The 24,244-nt window shown below is 39.0% G+C and overlaps 1 protein-coding gene across 1 annotated transcript; it reads right to left on the reverse strand.

Annotated features, from left to right (window-relative positions):
• Positions 1–223: 223 nt before the first annotated feature.
• Positions 224–24,003, reverse strand: hs3st1l2 (heparan sulfate (glucosamine) 3-O-sulfotransferase 1-like 2). The gene is made up of 3 exons (XM_020636638.3): positions 23,690–24,003; positions 2,635–3,108; positions 224–2,167 (listed from the first exon to the last, which is right to left on the reverse strand). Exons 2-3 carry the CDS (start codon positions 2,902–2,904, stop codon positions 1,502–1,504), a joined length of 936 nt encoding a protein of 311 aa, XP_020492294.1. The 5' UTR covers positions 2,905–3,108; positions 23,690–24,003; the 3' UTR covers positions 224–1,501.
• Between the last annotated feature and the right edge of the window lie 241 nt (positions 24,004–24,244).

The following is a 24,244-nucleotide window of genomic DNA, read 5'->3' on the forward strand; positions in this document are numbered from 1 at the left end:
CTATCAAACAGAACATTTAATCCTGCGGATTACTCCTATACCAGACTGTCACATCTGAAATATAGCTGGGGCTTTGAGGTGGTTATGAAACTGCTACAAACTCAGGGACCCAAACACATGCAGTCAAGGTTTCTCTATCAAACGTGACAGCGGATGTGTTGTCCACATGAGTACGAGCCTCTGCGGGAACACATGAAAGACACAACTGCCTCACATCTTCAAAGAGGGGGAATCATTAGTTTATTCTTACATCTCTATCTGTCTAACAATTGTCTCTGGAGGTTGACAGCCAAAGGTCATTTACCATAAGGTAAATGGTAAATGGAGATGTTAGAATCAGAGCTGAATCTTTAATCCCATGTTTTAAACTTTGATGTTGAGACATTTTAGTCTGAAAAAGTCCTTCCAGATAAACTCAATAAAGGTTAAAAAAAATCAAATCAAATCCATTCTTGCACTGAATAAAGTCTTCAAAGATATGCAGCCCCTCAGGTGTGATCAGTTACAGTTGGGTGGTGAAACTGAAGGTAAGTCCTCAACAGGAGTAACGTCATGATGAAAGGAAACACAGGCCTCCTTTGATCGTGAAAGAATATGTTGGATAGACAGTGACAGAGAACATCTTCATTTACTCTGAAGAAGAAGAGCTTTCACAGAGACCTGTCAGTGGCAACTAATGTCTGTACATTTTACGTTTTTGAACTCTCAAAACCTCTAATGCAGTCTGGATTGGAACCACACAGGAAGCATAAGGACTGAAGACATTTATTAGAAGAATGTATTAAAACACAAACTACAACTAGCATTACATTGTCCTTTGAAGTTAAAAGAAACAAAGGCAAGTTTTCAGTGTGTCTACTTATAAAAGAGCTTAAAAATTATGTTTTCTAGATCAGCCAAAAAAATGAACAAAGAACAAATGCCTAAACTAAAGTATTTGTTGCTAACACAAAAACTGTTGAGAGTAATCATCCCAAGAAGTCAGATTCTGTTTGAAATTGTTGATTGACTTTGTTTGTAGTTAGAGTTCATAGTGCAACAATGAAAGAATTCAACCATTTTTTTCGCCATTTCGTTCATGTCTGCGCCACCTCAAAGTCGGCACATCTTGAAACTACCCAAAATCAGCATTAAATGGCAGTTAGTTGTGTTTTCATCTTAAAAGTTGTGTATGGCACAGGTGTCAAAGCTTTGTCAAGAGAGTCTATCCAAGGAGGCATCATGGTAAAAGTTTGTGTCAGCCACATGATCAACACAAGCAGTCTGAGTTCTCCACACATCTTCACAAACACATGTGCTGCTTTCATTGGCCACATTTAACCTGAGTAGGTATCAACAACAACAACAACAACAACAACAGATGTTTATAACTTTAACTGAACTGAGATCTTTCCACTCATCTATCTACAAAAAACACTTAAAACTGCTCGTCTTTCTCTTTTTGTTCCTGAATGTGTCAGCACTTTTCAGGAGGTGTTTTAACTCCAGTGTCACTATTTTATCAGCACCAGGAAAACGACCTGCCCACCATATCAAAGAACAACTGGTTGGGCTTCCTGAAGTAGTGACAGAGTTTCTTAAATGCCTGGAGGCTGAGCGGGGCATGCGGCCTGCCTTTGGACTCATCCAGGCACTTGTCGTGTCCAGATGAAAGGAGGCAGTAGAAGCCCTTGGTGGTGTTATAGTAGAAGTTGTCGGGACTTATCCTGGGCGGCAGGTCCAAAAACCTCTCGGCCTTCCTTAGCTCGGGAAAGGGATCCCGTATGAGGGCATCACCGTCTACAACATGTATCTGCTCCCTGGGGAAGACCTCAAGCCAGCGGGCCAGGTGCTGGTGGTACAGGCTCCTCTGCAGCGCCTTGTAGCTGGGGTCAATGTGGCCCTTGAGGAGCAGGAGCTCTTCTAGCGGTTGATAGGGTTTGTGGCGGGTCAGGCGGTTATGGAGGACTTGGGTGTAGTCGGACACCAGCCTCTCTGCAGGGTCACGGACGATGAGCAACAAGCGGACAGCAGGGTTCATGTTCCAGACCCGCGCAGGAGCCTGAGGGGTCGCAAAATAGCCTGGGGTCTTCTCCACTGTCAGCTGACCAGGGAGTGTGAAGGGCATCTGTGCACGGTACCATGTCAGACCCCGGCTGTAGTGCTCCTCCACGTTGAAGTAGTGAACCTGATGGAGGAACAGAGAGTGGCGTTTGTTAAGATAAGGAGAGCAGAAGTGATAAAAGAAGTGATAGAAACCTTTCTTTAATGCATCTGCAAATATGGCTTGAAATATTGAAAAGGCAAATATAAAATACAGTTTCAAGACTCAATAAGCATCCACACAGATCTAAGTTTAAAAAAAATCTCAATGACTGCTTTAAATCCTAGGTCAAAATAGTTTATTTCAACTGGTGAAAGATTAGTAAGTCTTGAAACGCTTGGCTATCTATACCACCGTTTGCAGTTTTTTTTGTAATTGTTCTCCAAGACTGCAACACTAAAAGAAGCAGAAGTATGTTGTGACCTCAGATGGAGATACATCCTTGAAACTTTAGTTAAGTACAGCACAAATGTAAATCTCAGTTTTCAACATACTGTGTTACAGTACAATATATAAGTAACGTTTTCATTTATTTTTTATTCATTTGTTACCTCAGCTTTTGCCACCTCCACATCTGGGTGCAGGTTGAGCATCTCCAGCAAGGCCCTGGTTCCTCCTTTCCTAACGCCGATGATTATGGCTCCGGGGAGTCGCTGCTGGGTGGCATTGTGAGAGGGGGAGGAAGAGGAGGGTGAAGAGGAGGATGAAGAGGAGTGGGCAGGCAGGATGGAACCCCTGCTGCGTAATTCCCTCAAGCACACAGACAACTGAGTCTGAAGCAACAGAAGCACCAGCAGCGCTAGTAGCACTGTCCACAGCATGGTACACACACATACACACCCACACACACACACACACACACACACACACACACACACACACACACACACACACACACACACACACACAGACACACCGAGGTGGAGTGGGGGTTATGTGCACACACTCATGAAGCTCCTGGTAGTATACAGAGTTGTGCTTGTTTCAGTCAGCAGGCAGCCTCTGGAGGGAGCTCTTCAGACAACCTGTGAGCCAAGGCAAAAAATAATGGTTAGTGTCCACTGTCCTTTTCAACATTGTTCGACAAACAAGCAAGAAAATTGAACAATACGGAATAGCTGTTAGCCTATTAGCAAGTAAAATGAGCTCCAGCTTTTTGTAAATCTTATAATTCAAAATCCAAAGATAAACAGTTTGTCAAGTTTAATGCAAACACATTTTAAGTAATAAGCAATCCTGAAACTAACTTAGTTAGTTCTTTATTTTCTTCTGTCACAGCAGTAACTCATTTTCCCAGGGTGCACACTTTATAAAGGTCTCATTTGAAAAATAAAACAAAAACAGATTAACATCAACATCAGTGTTTTAAAGTGAAAGACCTTTTTGTCTAACTTTTTTTTCACATTTGTTCCATTCTATAGAAACCCCTGACACACTGTACATGTAGCCTAATCAAATGTTATAAGACCACAGCCTGTGCTCTGTTGGAGTTTTGTTTTATCCTTTAACCACATACTTGGTGCAATATCAAGATGTTTTTTTCCATAGAGCCAAAACTAAAACTCAGCAAAACCAAAAAATATAGCCTCCTTTATGCACCAGAGTGGAATGTAATCAGGCCACAAGGAGTGGTCTGTTATTCATGTTGTTTATACTAGAATCATAGATCCAATGAGTAATACTAATTCATTATGGCTTAAGTGTAACTGTATACATACTGCAACCTTATCTGACAGAGTGAGAAAGTAAGGCCAAACAGTATTATATATGCATTACAGTTATATCACCAAATGTGCATATGCACCATTCTTGAAAAATGAGATCTAATCCCAATCAAAACCCCAAACCTTCTGCTCAGAAAGAATAAATGAATGTGAAGTGTTTCCTTTGAGCAGGGGAGGATGCCGCGTTGGCATCAGCCAGATTATAAGAGTGTAGTCACTGAGTGTCTCATTTCATCTCGTAGAAACAGCAGTGTGTGCATGCTTGCTCAACTGTTTTATGAGCCCATATGTCTGAGAAGGATCTGCACTCTAATGTGCCATTTGACTAAGTCCCTGTCCATGCAGTGCTGGATTCAGCACAGAATATAGGGCTGTGGGGTGATTTTGGGGAAAAAGACAGTCAAATATGAATCTACATATAAATGTATAGAAAATGTATATTGAAAACTAATTCTGTTACAAGGTTTAGATTTTCCCCTGTGGGGCACTAACACCCTATTTTTACAGTAAAGAGGATGAGTTGAATCGAGGCTTTTGGTTCTAAAACAGGCTAATGCACATGTGCATTAAACCTGCATTTTGTCCTGACCTGCAGAGGGAGGCTTCACTGGTTAAAAAACAAAAAAACAAGTGTATTTAACGAGATAGATAGATCGATCGATAGATAAAGTTTGACCAGGGGGTTGGGGGGTCTGTCTCAAAAAAAAAAAAAAAAAATAGTGAAGGCAAAAATACTAAACGTAGTGACATAATATATCAAAAGTCAAGAAACTCTTTCTGCAGGAAAAGTTCTTTTGGTTGGCAAAATATGTACTGGGAACAAAGACGTATTTTTCTTAAACTGTGCCTTGCCTTTGAGCAAAGCACAAGATGTGTAGAGAAATGATAAGCTGCTTCACCACTCTTCACAGCTCAGAGTGGTGAATGTTATTTAGAGAAGAATTATGCAAAGAAAATATCGGTTGTTTTATGGTGTCAAGATGATTTTAAGGTTATTTTAGTTGCAGTTGTTTGATTAAATTGATCTGCATGTGATGAAAGGTGACTTCTAGGGGCAGTGTAATCAGAGAAAAAACAGAACAGCAACTAGCGCTAACATTTTTTGAAGAAAAAATCTTAGCATGCAGCTAGCCTAGCTAAGCTAAGCACTGACACTGGAAACTAGTGACAAACAGCCTGGCAATGTCATAAGTAAAATGTATCATTTGTCAACACATCTATATTTACACAACCTCTATATTTACATATTTGTGAAAATGACACAGTAACAGGCTTACATTTTGTTTGTTTTTCCTATTCACTGCATATAGTACCACCCCCCCCCCCCCCCCCGTGAGTTATAGTCATCATTCACATCTATGTGAACATTTGTTTGTGCAAAAATCCCCTCAATGTGCATTTTATATATATATATATATATATATGTGCATATTTTAAGTAATCAATTTACATTTGTCAAAATCACTTTCCTTAATCCTGACTTAAGTTACTATACTGTTTAAGCGTATACATTCAGCTCACAGTGGGATCTTTATTTACATTATGACGGATTCAATTTACTGCTGTAAATAATCACATTGAAGGTGGCTACAGTCTTATCTTAATTAAAAGGCATTATTCATGACATTATTTACTATTAAAATCAGCGGTGAAAACATATGAAATTGGAAGATTTATACAAGCCTCAAAAAGGAAGAGAAAAGAGTTTCTTGTCAAATTGTTCAGAGTAATAAGAGCAGCTATGTCCAAAAAGCATCCATGGAAGTACCTGGAATTCCTGTCAATAATAAATTCTGTCAGGGGGGGAAATGAATTACTTGCAGTTAGGTCTAAAACCAGATGCAATGTCTTTTTTTTTTTTTATAAAGCTTCACTTAACAAACTGCTACCTTATGTGTAACTGATCAGATACTTCAGGGGATTTTCCGACATCTTTTGAATGTAGTGTGAGCCTGTTAATAAAATGGATTATTTTTTGCTTATATTGCATAGTTTCCCTGTGCATTGTAAAATGATGCTCTACCTCTTCTTTTATAGACTGAGACTAGCATTCTGTTATTTCTCTCTTTCAGAGTTGAAAGGTTTTTTTGGTTTTAAACTTCCTTTTAGCTGCACCGGAAAAAAATATTTTGTCTTGTTGATACATCCTTCTTTTGTTCTTGAGTTTTCCTGTTGTTATTGTTGTTATGCTGAAGGGTCCCTGGTGCGGCTCAGTTATTAATTAGTGTAACAATGTTCTGGTTCAGAGGAGGAACGTTCTCTTACGTTGTTCCTGTAGCAGAGCGCTAATTGCACCTTCAGGACCTGCCGAGCCGTCCCCTCGCTTGGTGACATTGTCGTCATCGATGTTGCAACCTTTGCCTTCCCTTGTTGGCTTCTGGATGTTTAGATGTTCATTAGTTGTCGAGTGTTTACGTTTGGTCATGGGGGTGTTTTGGTTGTGGTTGTTTCACGTCGCAGTGAGGATAGTTATAGAAATTTAAATAAGATAGAACTTTATTAATCACAATTTAATTGAATAAATTCAAGTGCCAGATTGTTGAAAGCGGATATAAATCTTGATGAATTTGATTAGATCGTTCGCTTCCACAAAAGCTTTTTAGTAAACAACCTTGAGCGCAGGATGAGTCATCAGACTATTGAAAAGTTTTACAGGAAGAAAAAATTGATTTATTTTGATGTAAAAATAGAGGTCTGATAAAGTCGATCTTTAAACTGAAAATGTTCAACCGTTTCCTTCTCCATGCACCTTGGTAGTTAATGAAGTTGTGCCAGAAAACCTCATTCTATTTCTTGGATGTAAAAATACTCAGATAATGCTTTATTGAAATATATTTGGCAGATAATGGCAGATAAATGAACATTTAAGGAAAAAGAACGCTGGATTAAAATCTTTTACTTTTTAGTGCTAGCAAGGAAGCATTTGTTTATTTATGGCTGAGTATAATGTTAATTCTTTTGCAAGTATGAAAAGACAAATATCCGAGCGTTCCCTTAAGGCTTCCATCCCAAAGGACCCCCTTAAACAGATGAACAAGCACAGTCAGGCTACTTCTTAGGAGTCAATGAGAACAAGTGTTAACTGTATCAGACCAGCATTCTCCGTCATTCTGGAGCCAATGTCAGAGCTTTTTTTCTTTTTAATTGCTGTTGACGTGTAAAGGGAACTCCTTTAACAACAAATAACAAAAGAGGGTATCATTAACACAAGATAAAGAAAAGCTAATACACTTGCATTTAAATTTGCTTTCTAAATATTTCAAGACATCGTCTCACTGGCCTCATACAATCGTCACTGACTGTGTGGTCTGGCAAAGCTCAAGGTGAAGAACATAATGATGAGAAAACATTTTAACCAATCAGTGTGGCAAACCAAATACAGAGCAAATTAGCATTCTTCACGCAGCTTGGTGACTCAATTTTATAATCTAAAAATGGTTCAGTGTTTGGTCTGGCTTACAGCTGCTTAGCTCAAATGTTCATCGGTGTATTTTTTTTCATAAAGATAAAAGGTGCCCTATTTCTCATTCACTGCATGTAAAGTCTGCCTGATGCCTGCTTAACTACAAGCTTTGGCATGTTCTCATCGCTCACACACCGAGGAATGGTTCAGTGCTCCAACAGATTTGAAGGATTTGTAAAAACATCATCCTTTTGCACAATCTAAAAACACCACACCAAGAGTGAATGTAATATTAAACTGGCTCTTTTTTCCCTTCAGAGTGTGAAAGCCCTATCTGAGTCATGACTGTCTGCAATTGAGTAAGACGCGCGAGTCCCGCTGTCTGTGATGTTGTCTGAGCCGTGTTTACATGGACGGGACGGCCAGCCGCCTCATCCCCTCGCGTATAAAAGCTGTGTAAGTGAGGGACTAGAGAAAAGTAGAATAACACACTGTACTCACTTCTTATTTGAATGTCACGTAAGAGTTTTTAGATCATGGCCATTCCGTGTAAATTTACATGCAATGTGAAGATACGAGCAAACTAAAGAGCGCTACAATTAGCCTGCCAACACAAAAATGCAGCTCGAGACAAGGACAATTTTGTCTGTCGCTTGCGCTTAGTGCTTAATTATGGTCAGTTTCAATTTGACAACAACTCCTTTGTAGAAACGCGAGGGGAGCGGGGTTGGAGCTGTGTCGCTGTAGGAGAGCGGAGGATTCAGTGTGCTTCAGGTGTCGCCAAACAGCTCCGCCACACTGAGTCAGTTTGTTTTGGTTTCATGCTGGTGCTCAAAGGCGACATCTACTGGATAAAAAAGTTGCACATTCTTCCTTGAAGAAAAAGCAGGAAGTCATTTTTTTGGTCTAAAAAATCTACTATGTCCAGGTTAAAATCAGCCAACATACCTTTTACTTGTCCGAGTTGTTATATAGTGGGTTCTAAGCTTATCAAGGACCTTGATAAGTTGCTTAAAAAAACATTGTAAACTTATCTGAATAAAAAAACTTAACAACAGAGCTAAAGCATCCAAAATCGTTGTTCATCTACATGGTTATCTGTTTATCACTGTATAAAAATATCATTTCATTCAACAAACCAATTTCTAACATGATACTTTCTCTTATGTTTTCAGATTATTTTATATTAATCTGAACCTGACAGCGACAAAGAAAACGAACAGACTGATATACTGTATATACTGTATATACGTATGAAGAAAATTTACCACCCCTAACATTTTGACCCTGATTGCTCTAAACATGAAATCAGCATAATGCTATTCAAGCATGGGTAATGACCAGAGAAAGCTGCATTAAGAGGACCTACATTCATCATTTTGATTTCAAACGGAAAAATGGAATCAGTGGGATGTGGAGTGTGGAGTGTGTACACTTTGTGAGTGTGTCTTTGTGTTTCGCTGTGTGTGTGTGTGTGTGTGTGTGTGTGTGTGTGTGTGTGTGTGTGTGTGTGTGTGTGTGTGTGTGTGTGTGTGTGTGTGTGCGGCAGACAGACAAAGGAAGCTCTTTGGGGAGCTTTTTTGAGTGTGAGTGTGTAGATGTTTGTGTTGCACAGTGAGACACATGCCTTGTGTTAAGTGGCTGTGTGAGTCCCCTGTGACTCCTCTGTACGCTGGTATATTCCCTCTCTGTCAAGTTGCTTTGCTTCCAGCTCACCTCATGACCTTCCACCGTCTCTTTCACCTTCTCCCAACCTTCCTCTGACCTTTCCTTGTCCTCTTTCACCCTCACCTTAGTTCTCTTTTTCCTCAGCCTAACTCTCTCTCTCTCTCTCTCTCTCTCTCTCTCTCTCTGTGAGTCATTTCAGTCGTTCCCTGTTTATGTGGCTCAGCTAACAAAACCCCGCACCCTGCTAATGGGGATGCCCTGCAGCAGCCTCTCAGCTGCTCATAAATTAAACACAAGCTCACCTTTCTGCCCTGAAATATTATTTGACAGAATGAACTTTTAATCTTGACGAATTGGAAATGAGACATGCTCAGGTTTAGAAAATAAAAAACATCTCTCTGTGCTTGTCAAAAGTGTCTTGTCCCTAAATCAACTTCTATAATTTTGTTTAAATTTAAGACGTTTTTTGGGGGGAAATATCTGTTTTTAAAAACATCTTTAAGGTACGTTTGAAAATTTGCAATTTAGTTCATTTTTTGTGCTTTCACCTGCATTTCAGTGAAATTTTCAAAAGGAAAAACGTGTATTTGCAAATAGTGTTCTCAATCAAAATTTGCCAAAATCAAAATATAATGTTCTAGTCAATGCCTTTCTTTGAAATATGAAAACACAACTGAAGTAAAAAAAAACAACGACAACAATTCTTAACCAAAAAATATGGACATTTACTTTCATTTGAAAAGTAATGTTACTGCTGGTGTGTGTATTAGTTTGAATTTATTTATTTATTTTTATCACAATGTGAAGCTCTTTGAATGTCTTTTGTATAGGATGGTGCACACAGGTAAAAAGAAAAAAATCACACCATTATTTTTGAGAAGTTTTTACTTCATAATTTCCCTTTTTGTTTTAAATGACATAACATCAAGACAAACAACTCAAGTTATCTTTTGCTCTTATGTCACCTTGTTTACTTCTTCATGTTTGCCGTTTTGATATAAACAACACAAAATCAAAGCAAACTGGTTGACTGCAATTGATCCTCTTAATGTCTTGTGGGCCCTTTTTTAACAGCACAGCATGTGTAAGTTAGTTTGGTCAATGAGGCTCACATGATTTATTGGGAGTCCTTCTCTTCCCTTCTCCTTGTGACTCACATTGGCGAGAACAAACAACAACAACAACAACAACAACACCAGGACTGTCAATGAATCTTCAATATCTCCATACTGACACAAATATCTTTACAAGCCTTGAAAAAAAAGAAAAAGAGGGAGGGTGATTATCAACACAAATGCTTTCATCTGTATATTTGGAAAGTGTCAGTGTAGTTTAAGTTTGTGTGTGTGTATCTAATCTTATCTGTGCAGCGCCTTTGCCTTTTGTGTGAGCAGGCAGCATGAGACTGCTCAAGATCCAGATCCTTCAAAATATTTTTTACTGAGCGATGGTATTTTAGGGGCGGGGGGAAGGATAATCCTGTTCGGAAAGACGAAGGGTGGCATGGAGGGAGGAGACCTGCTGTGGGGCTGATGTACAGTTGATGTGTGTGTGTTAGTGTGTGTGTGTGCTCTGCAGGAGGGTGTGTGTGTGTGTGTGTAGGCGGCAAGGAAGATTGTCACTGGTAGGGGGTCGCATAGTAAAACGGCTTGGATTGCCAAGCCTGTCATATCAGGGAGGCTGTGAGAGTAAGATAAAACTCCCTGCCGTCCTTCTTTTTCTTTCCTCTTCCATTCATTTCCCCCTAATCCATTTTTACTCTTCTACTCTCTGGTCCCCTTCCTGTGAATTTATTTACCATTTGTGTAAGTACTCAACATTCCCGGTTTGTGTCTGTAAAATGATCTCAGGACCATTATTTTAAAGATCTCACTCTCATCTTGCTCTGATTGTCTTAAACGCAGTATGTAAAATCCGCCTCCAAGGGGCTCTCAATCAAAACAATAGCAAAAGATGACATCGAGGCTGGCGGGGAATCATGGGAGTGATTCTCTCTGCTAAAAGCAACCCCTTGTGTTAAAAAACTAAATGTAACATGGCTGGTCCTTTTCCCATCACACACCTGTAGAGGAGACGGCTGGGACAAGACAGATATCCTTGTGAGTTACCAAGGTTTAATTGGGTTTAATATCAACCATATCTTTAGTAACATTTCATTTTTAATGAATACTTTTCAGCTTTTTTTGTTGCTTTTGTTGGAAAGATTGTTGAAGAGGCAAGCAGGAGACTGAGCACGAGAGTATGACAGGCAACAACAGTCACAGCGACAGTTTCAACCATGTTACAAAATGTTTTATGTGCTGTAGCTAGTTAACCCATTCTTAAGAGTAGCTACTGTTTAACACAGAAGCAAATGGGGATCTTAATAAACAAACAAACAAACACACAAACAAACTGGAATCAATGTGAACAAGCCTACAAGCAAACATTATAAAGGTGCAGCTGTCTTAACTTTCTCCATGCATCAGTGCAGAGGTTGAGCGACATGTCCTTTGCACAGTTGTAACTAGATGATGATTTAAGTCCTTAGTTATGGAAACAGGATTTTGAGGAACAATTATGATCATGTTCAAAAGAGTTGATAATTGTTAATGGAATGTATTTATACACAGTGCCTTGTGTAAGTATTGACCCTGGACTCAACCACATGTTGGAATTTGGATAGTTTTATTCTGGTTACTTTTACTGTTTGACAAACAAGCGCAGTCGAATGAAAGCAGACCTTCTGGTTACACCTGATCTCACAGCAAATTACTTAATTTTACTCTTATTTTTATTGGTAAATAGTTTGAAATTCCATAAGATTTACCCCCCTCCCAAACTAAAAAAATATGAACTATTTTGTGTTGGTCCACTGCATACAACCAAAATAAAATCTATTTTAGTTTACAGTTGAAACGTGAGAACATACAGTATGGAAAGGTTCAAAGGGGGTTATAATTCAAAAAGTCCACTGTACCCAACACACTTTACACCCTTTGAAACACACATTCACACCCTAACTGCAGAGGCTGGTATGCAAAATGTGAACCTTCCCACCAGGATCTTTTCTAAACACACTCATAAACAAATTGATACAAAGGCTGCACCCCCACTAATGTTTTGTACTGTAGTTTAAGTACTTAAGTACTGTGTTGTCAGGTGTGTTTCTCTATTGTCCTTTGTTAAGTGGAGTTTTATTGTTTGTCTAGAGTCACTTTTATGTGGGACTATAGATGGAAATTAGCGACTTGCTAAATCTGATGCAACCATCTTTTCATTTTTCTCTGTATAAATGATCAATGTCATTGCACACTGTTCCCTGATGAATAAACTACATGAAAAAAATACTGCCCTCTTCATATGCACAGATTGTCTAAATAAACTCTAAATGTCAAAAAATCTAAAGTTAAATCAGATCCCCCTTCTAATAGTTCTTCCAACATGTCTGCCAGACTGTAGGGGGTTGTTGGTGCCTGATGAAAACCCTATCTTCACCTCTTCACCATTTTATCTGATTATTTCTTTATTTGAAGAATTTTTTTCCTTCTCTCGCTCTCTATGGCTTTGACCTTTGCTGTGGTCTGTCCGTCTTTTACCCATCAGCCCCCTGCTGCTTTTTAAAATTACTCTCTGAGAAAATAAAACCCTCTCTGTTCAGTGGCCCACGCCCACTGCGCTTTCTCTCCCTCATCATCTTATTCACTCACACATGCATAATGAACACCCCCCCCCCCCCCACTCACACTTAAACCCCTCCCCCTTCTCTTGTCCCCCCCACCTCCTCATTGCATCTCTAGACAAGCACGCTTCAAGATCTGGGTCAACCGTATCATACACAAAAATTTGCCTGCTACATCGCCTCAATGGTGTGTGTATAATATGTGTATAAAGCCAACTATTGTGTTTGTGTGTGTGCGTGCGCGTGCGTGCATGTGCAAGGGGAAGTGGGAATTCAACTGTTGTTTTTTTTTTTTTTTTTATCACAAAGTGCGCAGAGAGAGTCTGATTAAGCAATCCAGTATTATCAAAGGAATTTGTGGCTGTGTGTGTGTATTTGTGTGTGTCTGAGTGTGTCAGTGTTCATGCACAAAAAGAAAGCTGTTTCTGTATTCATGTGTATGAATATTAACATCTTGTGTGTGGGAGAGCTGAACAGAAAAGCAAAGCATGCTGGGAGTGTTTGTACATTTTGCATAAACATAAATACATAAAAGGAGTGCTGACCAGAGTGTGTCTGGACTTACAGTCAACACTTATGTCTGCATGTCTGGTTTGTGAGTTCTGCGTCCATGGGCGGTGTATCCATGTATATCAAACAGTAAAGCTAAAGTTGTTCTGTTCGACATTGAACATAGGGGCAGCACTCCCTGAAATCTTTTTAAACCTGACAACGCATAAAGCAAGGCCCATAAAGTAATGTTTTATGTGAGAGAACTTGACTGGCTTTGACCTCAAACCCAATCCAAAGTGTTCAGGATGACCTTTGACTCAGACTGTGAGCCAGTGTGTCTAACTCCCGAGGTATAGACCTTTTTTTATGTCTTACACAAAAAACGAACGGGGTAATAGCCACATGCAGATTTAGAAGTGGTTTTTAAATGAGATTTTCACTGAAGGCATATGGATTTGTTTTGAGTCTACTCGTACTTTTGGTTATGAAATGTCTTTTATAGCTCTTAAAAAATGTATCACTCATCTTCACCTGCAGCTTTCCATTAAAAAAGACAAAATAGCTAATACTCATGCTGGCAGGCATAACTTCCTCACACCTTCCTAAGGATAGCACATAGCAAACCGGGATAATGCTGTAAAATGGATGCAGTATATTCACTTTAGCTATCAATGATTCTTGATTAAGTTTATAAAAAGTATGATTTTGGTTCAAATAAGCGCACTCATTTTTGTACATACACCATAGTTGGCTAAGTACTATGTGTGGTGGAATTTCTGTAGTTATTTAGATTATAATGTAAAGACGTCATTAGGTTTATTCACTGTTCTCTAATGTCAGTCAGACCTGACAGAGTTCAGATGTTTTTAGAACACCAAGTACAGCTTAGAGAGTGTCAACTGTTCTTCCTGATATCTGCAAGGATGTTTGGTAGACTTGTTGTCTGCTCCAGTGTTATAGACGTCACAGTTTAGTCTAGGTGGGTCAATGTGACCCTGATAATGATAATGTCTTTTAGGATATATGCGATGCCTTTCGAGAAGTTCGGCAGATGTGATTGAGCAAGACACAAGTACAGAAGTGTGATGTTGAATCATGTCTCCTCGAGTATTCATCTTGTGTATAAACTTTCATCAGCGTAAGCCATCTGAGTCAACTGAGTCTTATTGTGTGGAGTCAAGTCTTAGTAATTTCTTCAGCACTATGTGAAGTTTTTAGTTATTCCTTTTTCCCGGGACACAAATCCAGGAGTTTGTGATCCTTTAAAGCAAATTAATAATGCAACAACTTTTATTACAAACATATTGTACTGTACTTATAGAGAACTGAAATACTTAAATATGAGAGATGAGCTGAAATATTCCAAGAAAATATTTGATCTTTAAGCCTCAAATTTAGGAGGTTTAGACAACAAAAAAAAAATCAGAACTGCTTTAGAGGTAGAGTTAGTTATTAATCATCTCATACCTCAGAATCACACCATATATTCTAATTTCACTGATTTCATGATGAAGTAGAAAAGAACGAAAAAGTAAATGTTGATGCTACAAAGTAGCTGCTCTGTGGTAACCATGGACACAAACACATGGATGAGTGCAGTAGAATACATTTTATGGGTATTTGGCAACAGTCTAGTTTCGGTTAAATTGTGGAAGTAGTTGAGGTGGTGGATTTAATCCGTTGTTAAAAACAATACCACACATGCGGTCCAAATATTGTTCTGGACTGCTGCTGTGATTATCTTTGGCACTATCCTGCAGCCTCAATCTTACGACCGAATCACAGCAGTGCTGATATTCAGTACAACATCACTCCCTCTTGTGTGATATTCCTTGATTACAAAGAATCATGTTTTAAAGCACTTCTCAATTTGGATTCACTTTTAAAACCGAAAGATTACATCTACTTTTTTTACATGAAATTCTTTATAAAAAAATCATTTTTAAAGTGCTCCTGCTTTACAGACTAACCACACACGCTGAGCTTAATTCACACCAATCTCTACCCTGCTGCCAACATCCAAACACACACTCACACACAGACATGACATATGTGCTCACTCTCACAGTGACAGTGACCCCGACAGCTTGGCCTGACAGTGAGAGGAGACTGACCTGTCAGAGCGGATTTAACCCAACTGCCACAGTGTGTGTGTGTGTGTGTGTGTGTGTGTGTGTGTGTGTGTGTGTGTGTGTGGTATTTGGGGGGACGTTGCATTTGAGGATTTGGGTGCTTGACACATTGGCGAGGTCCGAAAGCTCGGGGGCAACACACATCATCGATTATTTTTTTGGGGTTAATTCTGTTGTTTGCTCTGAATTATGTGTCACGCGTGTGTACAAATGTGCGTCTGGAACCGGGGTCAGCTGACAGATGGGGGTGGGCAAGTTGTGTCTGGTCAATATCATCACGGGCCATTGAGCCCAAATATTATCTGGGTCTTGAACTCTGTTTTTTTTTTTCATGGTTACACACTGTACATGAAAAAAGAAAACAAAAGAGAGCCAGGAAGGGGATAAAACAGATGGTGTTTATGAATAAAAGGAGGATTTAAAGGATGGAGGGAAACGAGGTGAGATGTACCAGCATCACCAGGTGTGTTTGGGCTCCTGCTGCTAGGTTACCATAGCAATGATTGTTTGGATCTCTCACCTGGGCAGTAGACTCCTGGGATTGATTATTATTAAAGCAATGATGTTCGAAATGAAGGATGGGAAAAAAAGAACAGCTTAAAGTCAGGGCGAAAAAGGAGGCTGGTGGTGGTTACAGATGATCCCACAGTTGGTGTGTTGTCACAGCCAAACGGTGCCCTACAGCGACAGCAATAAAGCAAGCCGGCTGCTGCTGTTTTTTTTTTTTGCCAAAATGGGCGATTAGTCTGCTTGGTGTCTCAACTCAGGCTCACCCAGAGACAGATCTCCTGGCTTTCAATGATGTTTGGGCTTTTTAAAGCTTCGCTAGACATGATCTTTTTCTTTTATGAGAAACTCATGAGTAGTTGTTTAAAATCAAAAAGGTCAGATGTGTAGTATAAATGTATGGTCAAAAATGCAGAAACAAGCAGCTAGACGTAGCAAAGCAAGTTTTACAACTCAATATTGTTCTTGAATTCAAAGCCCAAATGGATGAGACAGAAATGAGTAAAATATATCATCAGAGTGATAAAGGAGTCCTCTCCAGCTCTTTCTCAGCTACATGCCAATGCTTTCCAGTCAAATGATCGCTGAAGGCTGAATTACACATTTAACATTATCTCCCTGCTTTCATTTTGGATCACATGTACAAAGTTTTTGTTGGGATTTATACAAGAAATGTGAAGTGTGAAGTTCAAGAGTTTCCTAGTGGACAATTGAACCTGCATTCACCTACCTTTCCATGTTACGTCAAGTTAAATTCAAATAGATTAAGATGATTTGAAGGTCGGTCTCAGTGCTAAGGGGCAGTATGCTTTATTTTAATTATAACAGGATCTGCTTGAACAGTGCCTGGCATGAAATGGTTCACAAAAGTGTCACTAAATTGCCATCACAACTGAAACCAAGATTTAAAAAATCATACAGTCTACAATTACACAATTCACTTAGTAGTGGCTTTTATCCAAAGCGACGTACATTAGAGAGTAAGTACAACACAAGCAAGGATCAAGGAAACAATGTCAGTAAGTGCAAACGATCAGCTTTGAGTCCGATTGGATACTAGTGCTGACAGGCATTGCACAGGCAAAGCACAACATTGACGCAGTTCTTGAGAGCTCTAATCAGTATAGAAACCATCTTAAAAGTCGCTGTTATCAACAAAACCAAGTCATTACATTTTCAGACTAGTGGGAAAAAGTGCAGCATTCAGCAGAACTGGTGGAGACCAAATCAGAGTTAAAACAAACAGATGTGACATGTACCGCTAACTATGTTGTCTCTTAATAAATTGTGTTTTCGATAGTTTTTTTTTCTTGCAGCTTTAGACTCTGGCAAACATTTAGTTACAAATGACACCATTAAAGTTTGTATAAAGGAAGAAACAAGTAAAGGAAGAAAGTTCCCTTCTGCCCCTGTGCATCATTAGGACATGTATGAGCTATAGGATTTAGCTGTGAGAAGATGTGCTGCAGTGCATAGTCAAACCCAAACGCTGTAGATTCTCTGAATTGACTTGTTTCTGTAAGTTGAAACAGCAAAGTCATTTGTGGCTGTCCTGCAGTCGCCACAAATTGGGTGGAAATTCTGACTCACAGGAACTTAGGTGCAGATGAATGCACATCACATGTTTTTACACACAAACAAAATGGACACACACACACACACACCAACACACTACAAATTACACTCTAATCGCTGCATCTGTTCGGTGGCTATTTTTGTGAGCTCCACTGGTGGTTCATCCTTTCTCTCTTTCTTTCCCCCTTTTTTCTCTGTATGAGCACAATGTCCCACTGACTCTCCAGACGGGCTCTGCAAGCACACACACACACATACACACGCCCACACAAACACACACACACACACACACACACACACACATATTGACGCGCAAACTATTCCCCTTTTCATAGACGAAAACTCCAACATGCACAAGCTCATAGATTTTTTTAAAAAACTCTAACACACATGAACAAACTAACTCGCAATCCCACCCTCACATTATCACACGCACACACTCAAACGTACACACAATTTGGGACACAAGGTTCCTAGAAGAGGAATCTTTTGATTGACCACATATTCTAAAGCCCTGTTTCCACCAAGCGGTTAGGTTTGGTTCAGTACCGTTTGGTATGATAACCTATGATCTTGCTCGCATTTCCACAGCCACACATTATGCCACCTTTGCTGACCAGCAAAGTCACCACGCAATTATAAATGAAAGCCCCCCCCCCCCCCACCATCAGAGTCTTTTTACTTTCCCTCGATGACCTTGCTTTGATTCATTAAAAAAAACTTAGGAGCCAGGATTCAGGCGTAATGATGACTTTGTTAGTGTAAAGAGCAGGTCGATACAGGAGATTGGGTTGATTGGTTTTAACTGGCAGAACACCAGGAGGGCGCTGGAGGAGAACAGCATGAGTATGATGAGACGGATATGAGTGGCAAAGCTGAAACTTATCACTGCTGACCTAAATGATAATGGTTGCTCTATATCTCATCTGTTCTTGTCAGTGTTTTATTGTTGTTGTAATGGTGCATCTTACACTTATGACTATTAAAAAGCTAGAACTTTCTGTAAAAACTGGAATAATTGAATATCGAAAAGTAACGCCTACCACTATTTATTGTATTGCTTTTCGTCGGTCCAGTTAACCTGTTCTAACAATCCCTTTTGTTCTTGATCTTTCAGCCTGCACTCTCTTCAGAAGCATTTCTTGGATATTAAACCTTTAGGGTCTTGTGAGGTTAATCATTTTCAAAAAAATATTTCATAGTTGGATGGAGATGTAAGAGTTGAGCCTCCAGTCCGCCTTAAATCACCTTTACGTTGTTAAAAATAAACTCCTGCTGATGATGTATCTGATGTGACTTTTCCTTCTTATGCCTGCAGTCTACGTCAAAGGAAATCTCACTTTGGAAAAAAAGTGTTTAGAAACAGGTAAGGCATCAAAACTCAGCATGCCATTAAGCATTTCCTGAGTGAGTAATCACAAAAATGTATCCTAAAGGTTTTGTTTGTCTGAGATCTGAGAATATGTGTGACATGTTGGATAGACTGTCAGACCTTATGACCAATAAGCGGAGAGCTGAACCTTCTGCTTTGTCCTTTTTATGTCTGCATGTGGTCATTTGAAGGTGTCTCAAAGATACTTTAAATCCCACATTGCAGTGCTCTAAAACAAAAACAAAAAAATGCTTAAATAGCATCACCAAATTTTGTGTGCGTGTGTTTGTGTGTGGGTGTGTGTGTGTGTGTGTGTCTGGTTGAGCATGCTTCAGAGAACGTATGCACTCTGCTCATAAATAACGCCCATGCATTATTCAGGGCTGCTCCTTCAGCTAATGCCACTTAATGTGCCCAAACAGCCATAATGTACTCTGCTACCAAGGTGGCAGAGACCGCTGAACACATGCACACACACACACACACACACACACACACACACACACACACACACACACACACACACACACACACACACACACACACATGTGCTCACATATCTAACCTGATACAATGTCTTTGTCAATGTGGCTTTCAAGCTTTTATCTTACTCCGAAATTGTCACATGTTCCTAATATAGGAAAAATACATTTCACTTCTTCTCCTGATTGCTTTCCGTCACCACATTAACATCAAACTTTGTACCTAATTCTACGTCGTCACAGCGTTCCTCCCTAACACCTCCCCATACATCTCCTCACACTCTCTCTCATTTGGATTTTTTAACAGAAAATGTATCTGAGGTGACTTTTACAGAACCTACACTTTTTTTCTCCTGTGCATGGCCGCCGGGGTTTTAAGGCTTTTGTCTTAACATGGATTGTTTTTAGCTGTGAGGCTTTCTAAGTAGCCTACGTAATCTTAATCTTTTTGGGGGGGAATTACACTGAATCCATTTGGTGATAAACAGGAAACAGTTTGAAGGGCAAAAAGAATCCCTACTTAGAATGAGTTAAAGGTTTAATGTTTATTGCTGGCATTTGTGCTTGTTTGCATTTCATCAACAGTGTTTTAGTTCTATTCATTATGTAATTGATTCACTTGTCCACTGTCTCTGTTTTTAATTGCTTTGGTGGTTTGGGATCCTCTTTTGCTCTGGTCTTAGTGGAGCACTTTAACTCTTCTTAAGTGTCCTATAGCTCAAGTCAGTGCTTTCAATTTGTTAAAAGAAGTGATGCATGGATGAGACATTGTTTAATTGCTCCCTGGAGACTCAGGTGGCTGCTATCTAGAATCTGATGTCAGTTATTTCAAACATACAGAGCAAAAATCACTAACCATACTGACCCTGTTTTGGTTTAACGTTGAAGTTTATTGCCACATAGGAAAGGGATGTTCATAGAGCACTAATGTGGAATGTAATTTTACTTGTTCAGGGAAGATTTTTAGATTTTGACCAACTTGCTCATGATTTCCACCCAAAAAATATGTTTCTTTACCGTTTTTCCGAAGCAGTTGTACCTTATCCTGAGTATGATAAAGATGCCCTAACATCTTTTAACATTAAAGTGAAATATCTATGAAATAGACAACTACTTGAATGAGAAGAGGCTGATTTGAAGTAAAAGAGAATGATCTCCTAACACAACACCTCTCCTTCAGCTTGATTGAGCTTCCTGCAATCTGCATTTCAGGTTTTGTTTCTCTAACCTAACGAAGCATGTTAATGTCCATATTAAACCAAACCCAGATCAAACTTTCCTAATTACCCAAAACTTTTTTTTTTTTAGCCAAATATGAATAATTCCTTTAAACAACTAGTTATTCTGTCTCCAACTAGCGGGGGCGACCACATTTAATCATTTAGTCGACTTATAGCGCGTATCACTAGTTACAGATAAGCTACCAAAATCTCTTGGTCTTACTTTTTAGTGTAATTATGACATTTTTCCTGTTTGATTGGAGTCCTTCCTTCATTTAATGTCACAATGAACACAATGAACTATTCTGAGGTAAAATCAATACTTTTGCTGATATCTAATCTAAAACTTTAATTCAATGATTTAACCAAACTGTGAACATTAACATTAGCGCTCAAACAAAGCCGCACCTCTTATCATGACACTCCCTCATGACTAATTGGTGAAGTGAGGGTGCAGCAGGAGCAACGATACCTCTCCTCTCTCTACTTCTGAGCATCTGAGTTGCTCCAACAGGCTGTAAGAATACAAAACAAGAGGAGCAGATCCAGGTCAAAGAGGCTGTAAGGGGACAGACGGGCTGTGTTTTGTGTTTTTGACCTTCAGCATGTTTATAAAAAGCTGATGTGAGCACAGGAGGAGGAGTAGAGAGAGAGGAGACGGAGAGAGCTAAGGGATGAATGGAGCCATTGTCTCCTGCGTGTGTGTGTGTGCGGAATGAAGGGGGTGTGTTTTGTGTGTCTCAAAACAAACTGTGAGCAATCAATATCATGTGAGAGGTTAATGTTACACTGAGATGTGACGCTTCTTGTTAATGAAGACATCACACTGTAATCATGTATGAAAAGGTGTTTAAATTACTTACATTTGTGATATTTCAACATAGAAAAACACAACTTAATTCAGAAAGAAACATGTGGTTCACAGGCAGTCATGTGTTTTATGTTTTTTTTAAAAAGAGTAACTCAATATTTTTTTAGCTCAATTGAATTATTCAACTAAAAGAACTCCATGTGACTCCATTACAAGAACTCCAGTAACTCACCTCCAAAATCAAATAAGCAGACCTACACAATATAACACTGAACTCTCAAGATAGAGATACTGTCATAAATCATAATCGATCATTTTGATGGGATTGGATAATTGAATTTGCTTTCGGGTAATGTTTTAGATTTAAGTAGTCAAAAAAGTTGAACTTGTATTAGTGTTATTAATTTGACTAATAAAGATCTTTAACCCTAACAAATGTAAAATCCCAAAACCTGCACAAAAAAAAAAATTGCATTTTTAAAGTCGCCATGAAACGGAACTTCAAAATGCCGTGTTGTGACGTATTCCCACCTGAAAAGGGATAGTACCAATTACAAGACAGAAGGCAGTTAAATGACGTTGGGATAAATATGATTGGATCGTTAGCATCGACAAAGCTTTTAATTGGTTAAAATATAAGTAAATGCCTCTGACTGAAGGATGAGTCATCAGACATTAGAAACATTTTATAGAAGGGCAAACTACAGTTATGTTGATGTAAATAAAAAAAAACTCAGATAATGCTTTATTGAAATATATTTGGCAAGTAATGGAAGATAGATTGAAGTTTAACACTTCAACATTTTGTCTTGTAACCAGTTTAACATGGGAAACAAACCACTTACACTAACAGCCTTGTTCATAGCCTAAAGATTTGACATTTGGAGACATATGTCTGCAGAGATTGATATGGTGAGTTAATTAAAGACACGAGGACACCGAAGTATTCATTTTGGAATGAATAGTGTTTTTTGGACAGTGAATCCAAACAGTAAATTCTGAGCTGGATAAACTAAAACAAGCTAAAGTCGCTATATCACATTTTATAAAAAGGACAATATGCATTGTTTCATAAGTGAATAAACAACCTCAAATTAAAACATTTACTTGTAAATTTGCATACGTTCAGTATGTAAGGTACAAAAAATATACTACTTGGCTATGTTTTAGATAATGCAAAAATACTTTATCATGTTGGAATATTTGCATATGTAGCCTACATTAGAAAACCAAGGCTTCATTATCTTTGCAAAAAAACCTACTTCCTTAAAAACCACACAACATAACTACTGGGTTATGTTAGAACTAGAGCTCTCAGCATTGATGCATTAATCACAGTTGTTTAAGGTCCGAAATTAATGCAATCGTTTTTTTATCGCGTGCTATTTTGTCTCTTTAGGTGCACCGTAAGTAAGCTACTGCTGCATCTCACTGAAGTCAATCAATCTTTATTTTTATAGCGCCAATTCAGAACAAATGTTATCTCATACCACTTTACAAAAGAGAAGGTAAAAGGTACTCATTGTTGTAGTCACAGAGAAAATGATAGAGCAGTGAACAGAACGACCCCACTGCGCTTTTGAATGGATCATTTCACTTATCAAAAGCCCAGATAGCTCAGGTGACCAGTCAAAAGTAGTATCAACCTTGTGACATCAAACACTTGTTCTCTTAGCTGTTTGCATTGTCTTTTCCCTCGGTAATGAGTTGCAGTGATTCTGTGGTTAAGTAAATGTTGCAACCTTCAATTTAGCAGAAGTTCCATATTTTGTTTCAAAATGAAGCAGGGTTGAATCCGAACTGGAAGTTAAGTACCCTTAGCTTAAAATAGATGCATTATAAAAAACTGACAGCCCTTGTAAGAATGGAAAGATTGTGGATTGGGGTCAAATAATCACTAAGGTTAGATTCACACTGTTCTGTAGAAATCAAAAACTACATTGCTACGTTTAGGAAATAGCATTACCAGAATAAAAGTACTTACGCTGATTAGAAATGATTTATATGTACATTAGAATACAGAGGTTACACGTATGTGAAGAAAAACTAAATCAGTTTAGGCATCAAAGTTACTTTTCCTCATGAAACTGTGTTTGTCTGAAAGATCTATTTACACCTGAACTCCATCCCAAGCGCTTTGTACTTCAGCACTAGCCTTTCAAAAGGATTTTTGTATCCAGCACGAAGAATTATTATTGCAATCTATCCATTTCACTAATTTTTAGATCACACTGAAAGAACATCTTAGATCATCCTTTTATGACATATCAAACATCAACCTTCAATTCACTCATTACTCTCTCTTTCTAAAAGTTTGTGCAAATGGTCCTTTTGAACTTATAGCACTAAAAGCAACTTAGAATTGTACTTACTTGTACTACACCTTTGCACCTGTACTTTTGTTATGGGTAAAATATCAATTAAAAAGCTTTCAGGAACCTGTGAGGGTAGATGATGTTAACTCTGCACAATGACACTATTCACTGTGCAGTATAACTGTGCTAACATGAAATGATGACAACCAAGAAGTGAATGAAAAACACACAAAAGGGGTCTTACCTGACAGATGTGTTCCCCCAGTGTTTCTTAGAATGGACACCTTTCTTCTTCTTCTTTTTCTTTTTCTGTTATCGCCTCCTTGCTGGTCTCTGTCCTCCTTCGTCCTCTCTCGTCAGTTTTTCTTCAGCTCCCCGGCGTCGCTGAGGAGGTGTGTGTCTGCTGTCTGAGCGTGTGTGGTGTAGTGCAGTGTGTGTGTGTGTAAGCTGGTATGAGGGCGACTCTGCTTTGTGCTGCCGACCTCAGTGAGCGTGTTATTGCAACTGACTGAGTGACTGGGAGGGAGTGTATGTGCGTGTGTGAGTGTGTGTGTGTGTGTGTGAGAGAGCGAGAGAGAGAGAGAGAGAGAGAGAGAGAGAGAGAGAGAGAGAGGTTAGTTCACACAAAAACACATCCTCACCTCAGGGAAACATCCCACTCTTTCTCCTCCTTCCTCCCCTTTTCTCCTTGTTGTCTTTCTTTATCCTCTCACTACTGATCACCTTTAAAGGAGAAAAACCTTTCCTTTCCTTCCTCACTCTACTTCTCCTTTGCTTTTTACCAATCCTCCTGCTTTAT

Source organism: Labrus bergylta, chromosome 2, assembly GCF_963930695.1.
Source record: "Labrus bergylta chromosome 2, fLabBer1.1, whole genome shotgun sequence".
In the NCBI taxonomy this organism is placed as follows: Eukaryota; Metazoa; Chordata; class Actinopteri; order Labriformes; family Labridae; genus Labrus; species Labrus bergylta.

Coding starts and splice junctions, on each gene's coding strand:
- hs3st1l2 (XM_020636638.3), bottom strand. CDS start 2,904: ATGCTGTGGACAGTGCTACTAGCGCTGCTGGTGCTTCTGTTGCTTCAG. Junction 2,168..2,634: donor TGGAGGTGGCAAAAGCTGAG/GTAACAAATGAA, acceptor TTCCTCCATCAG/GTTCACTACTTCAACGTGGA.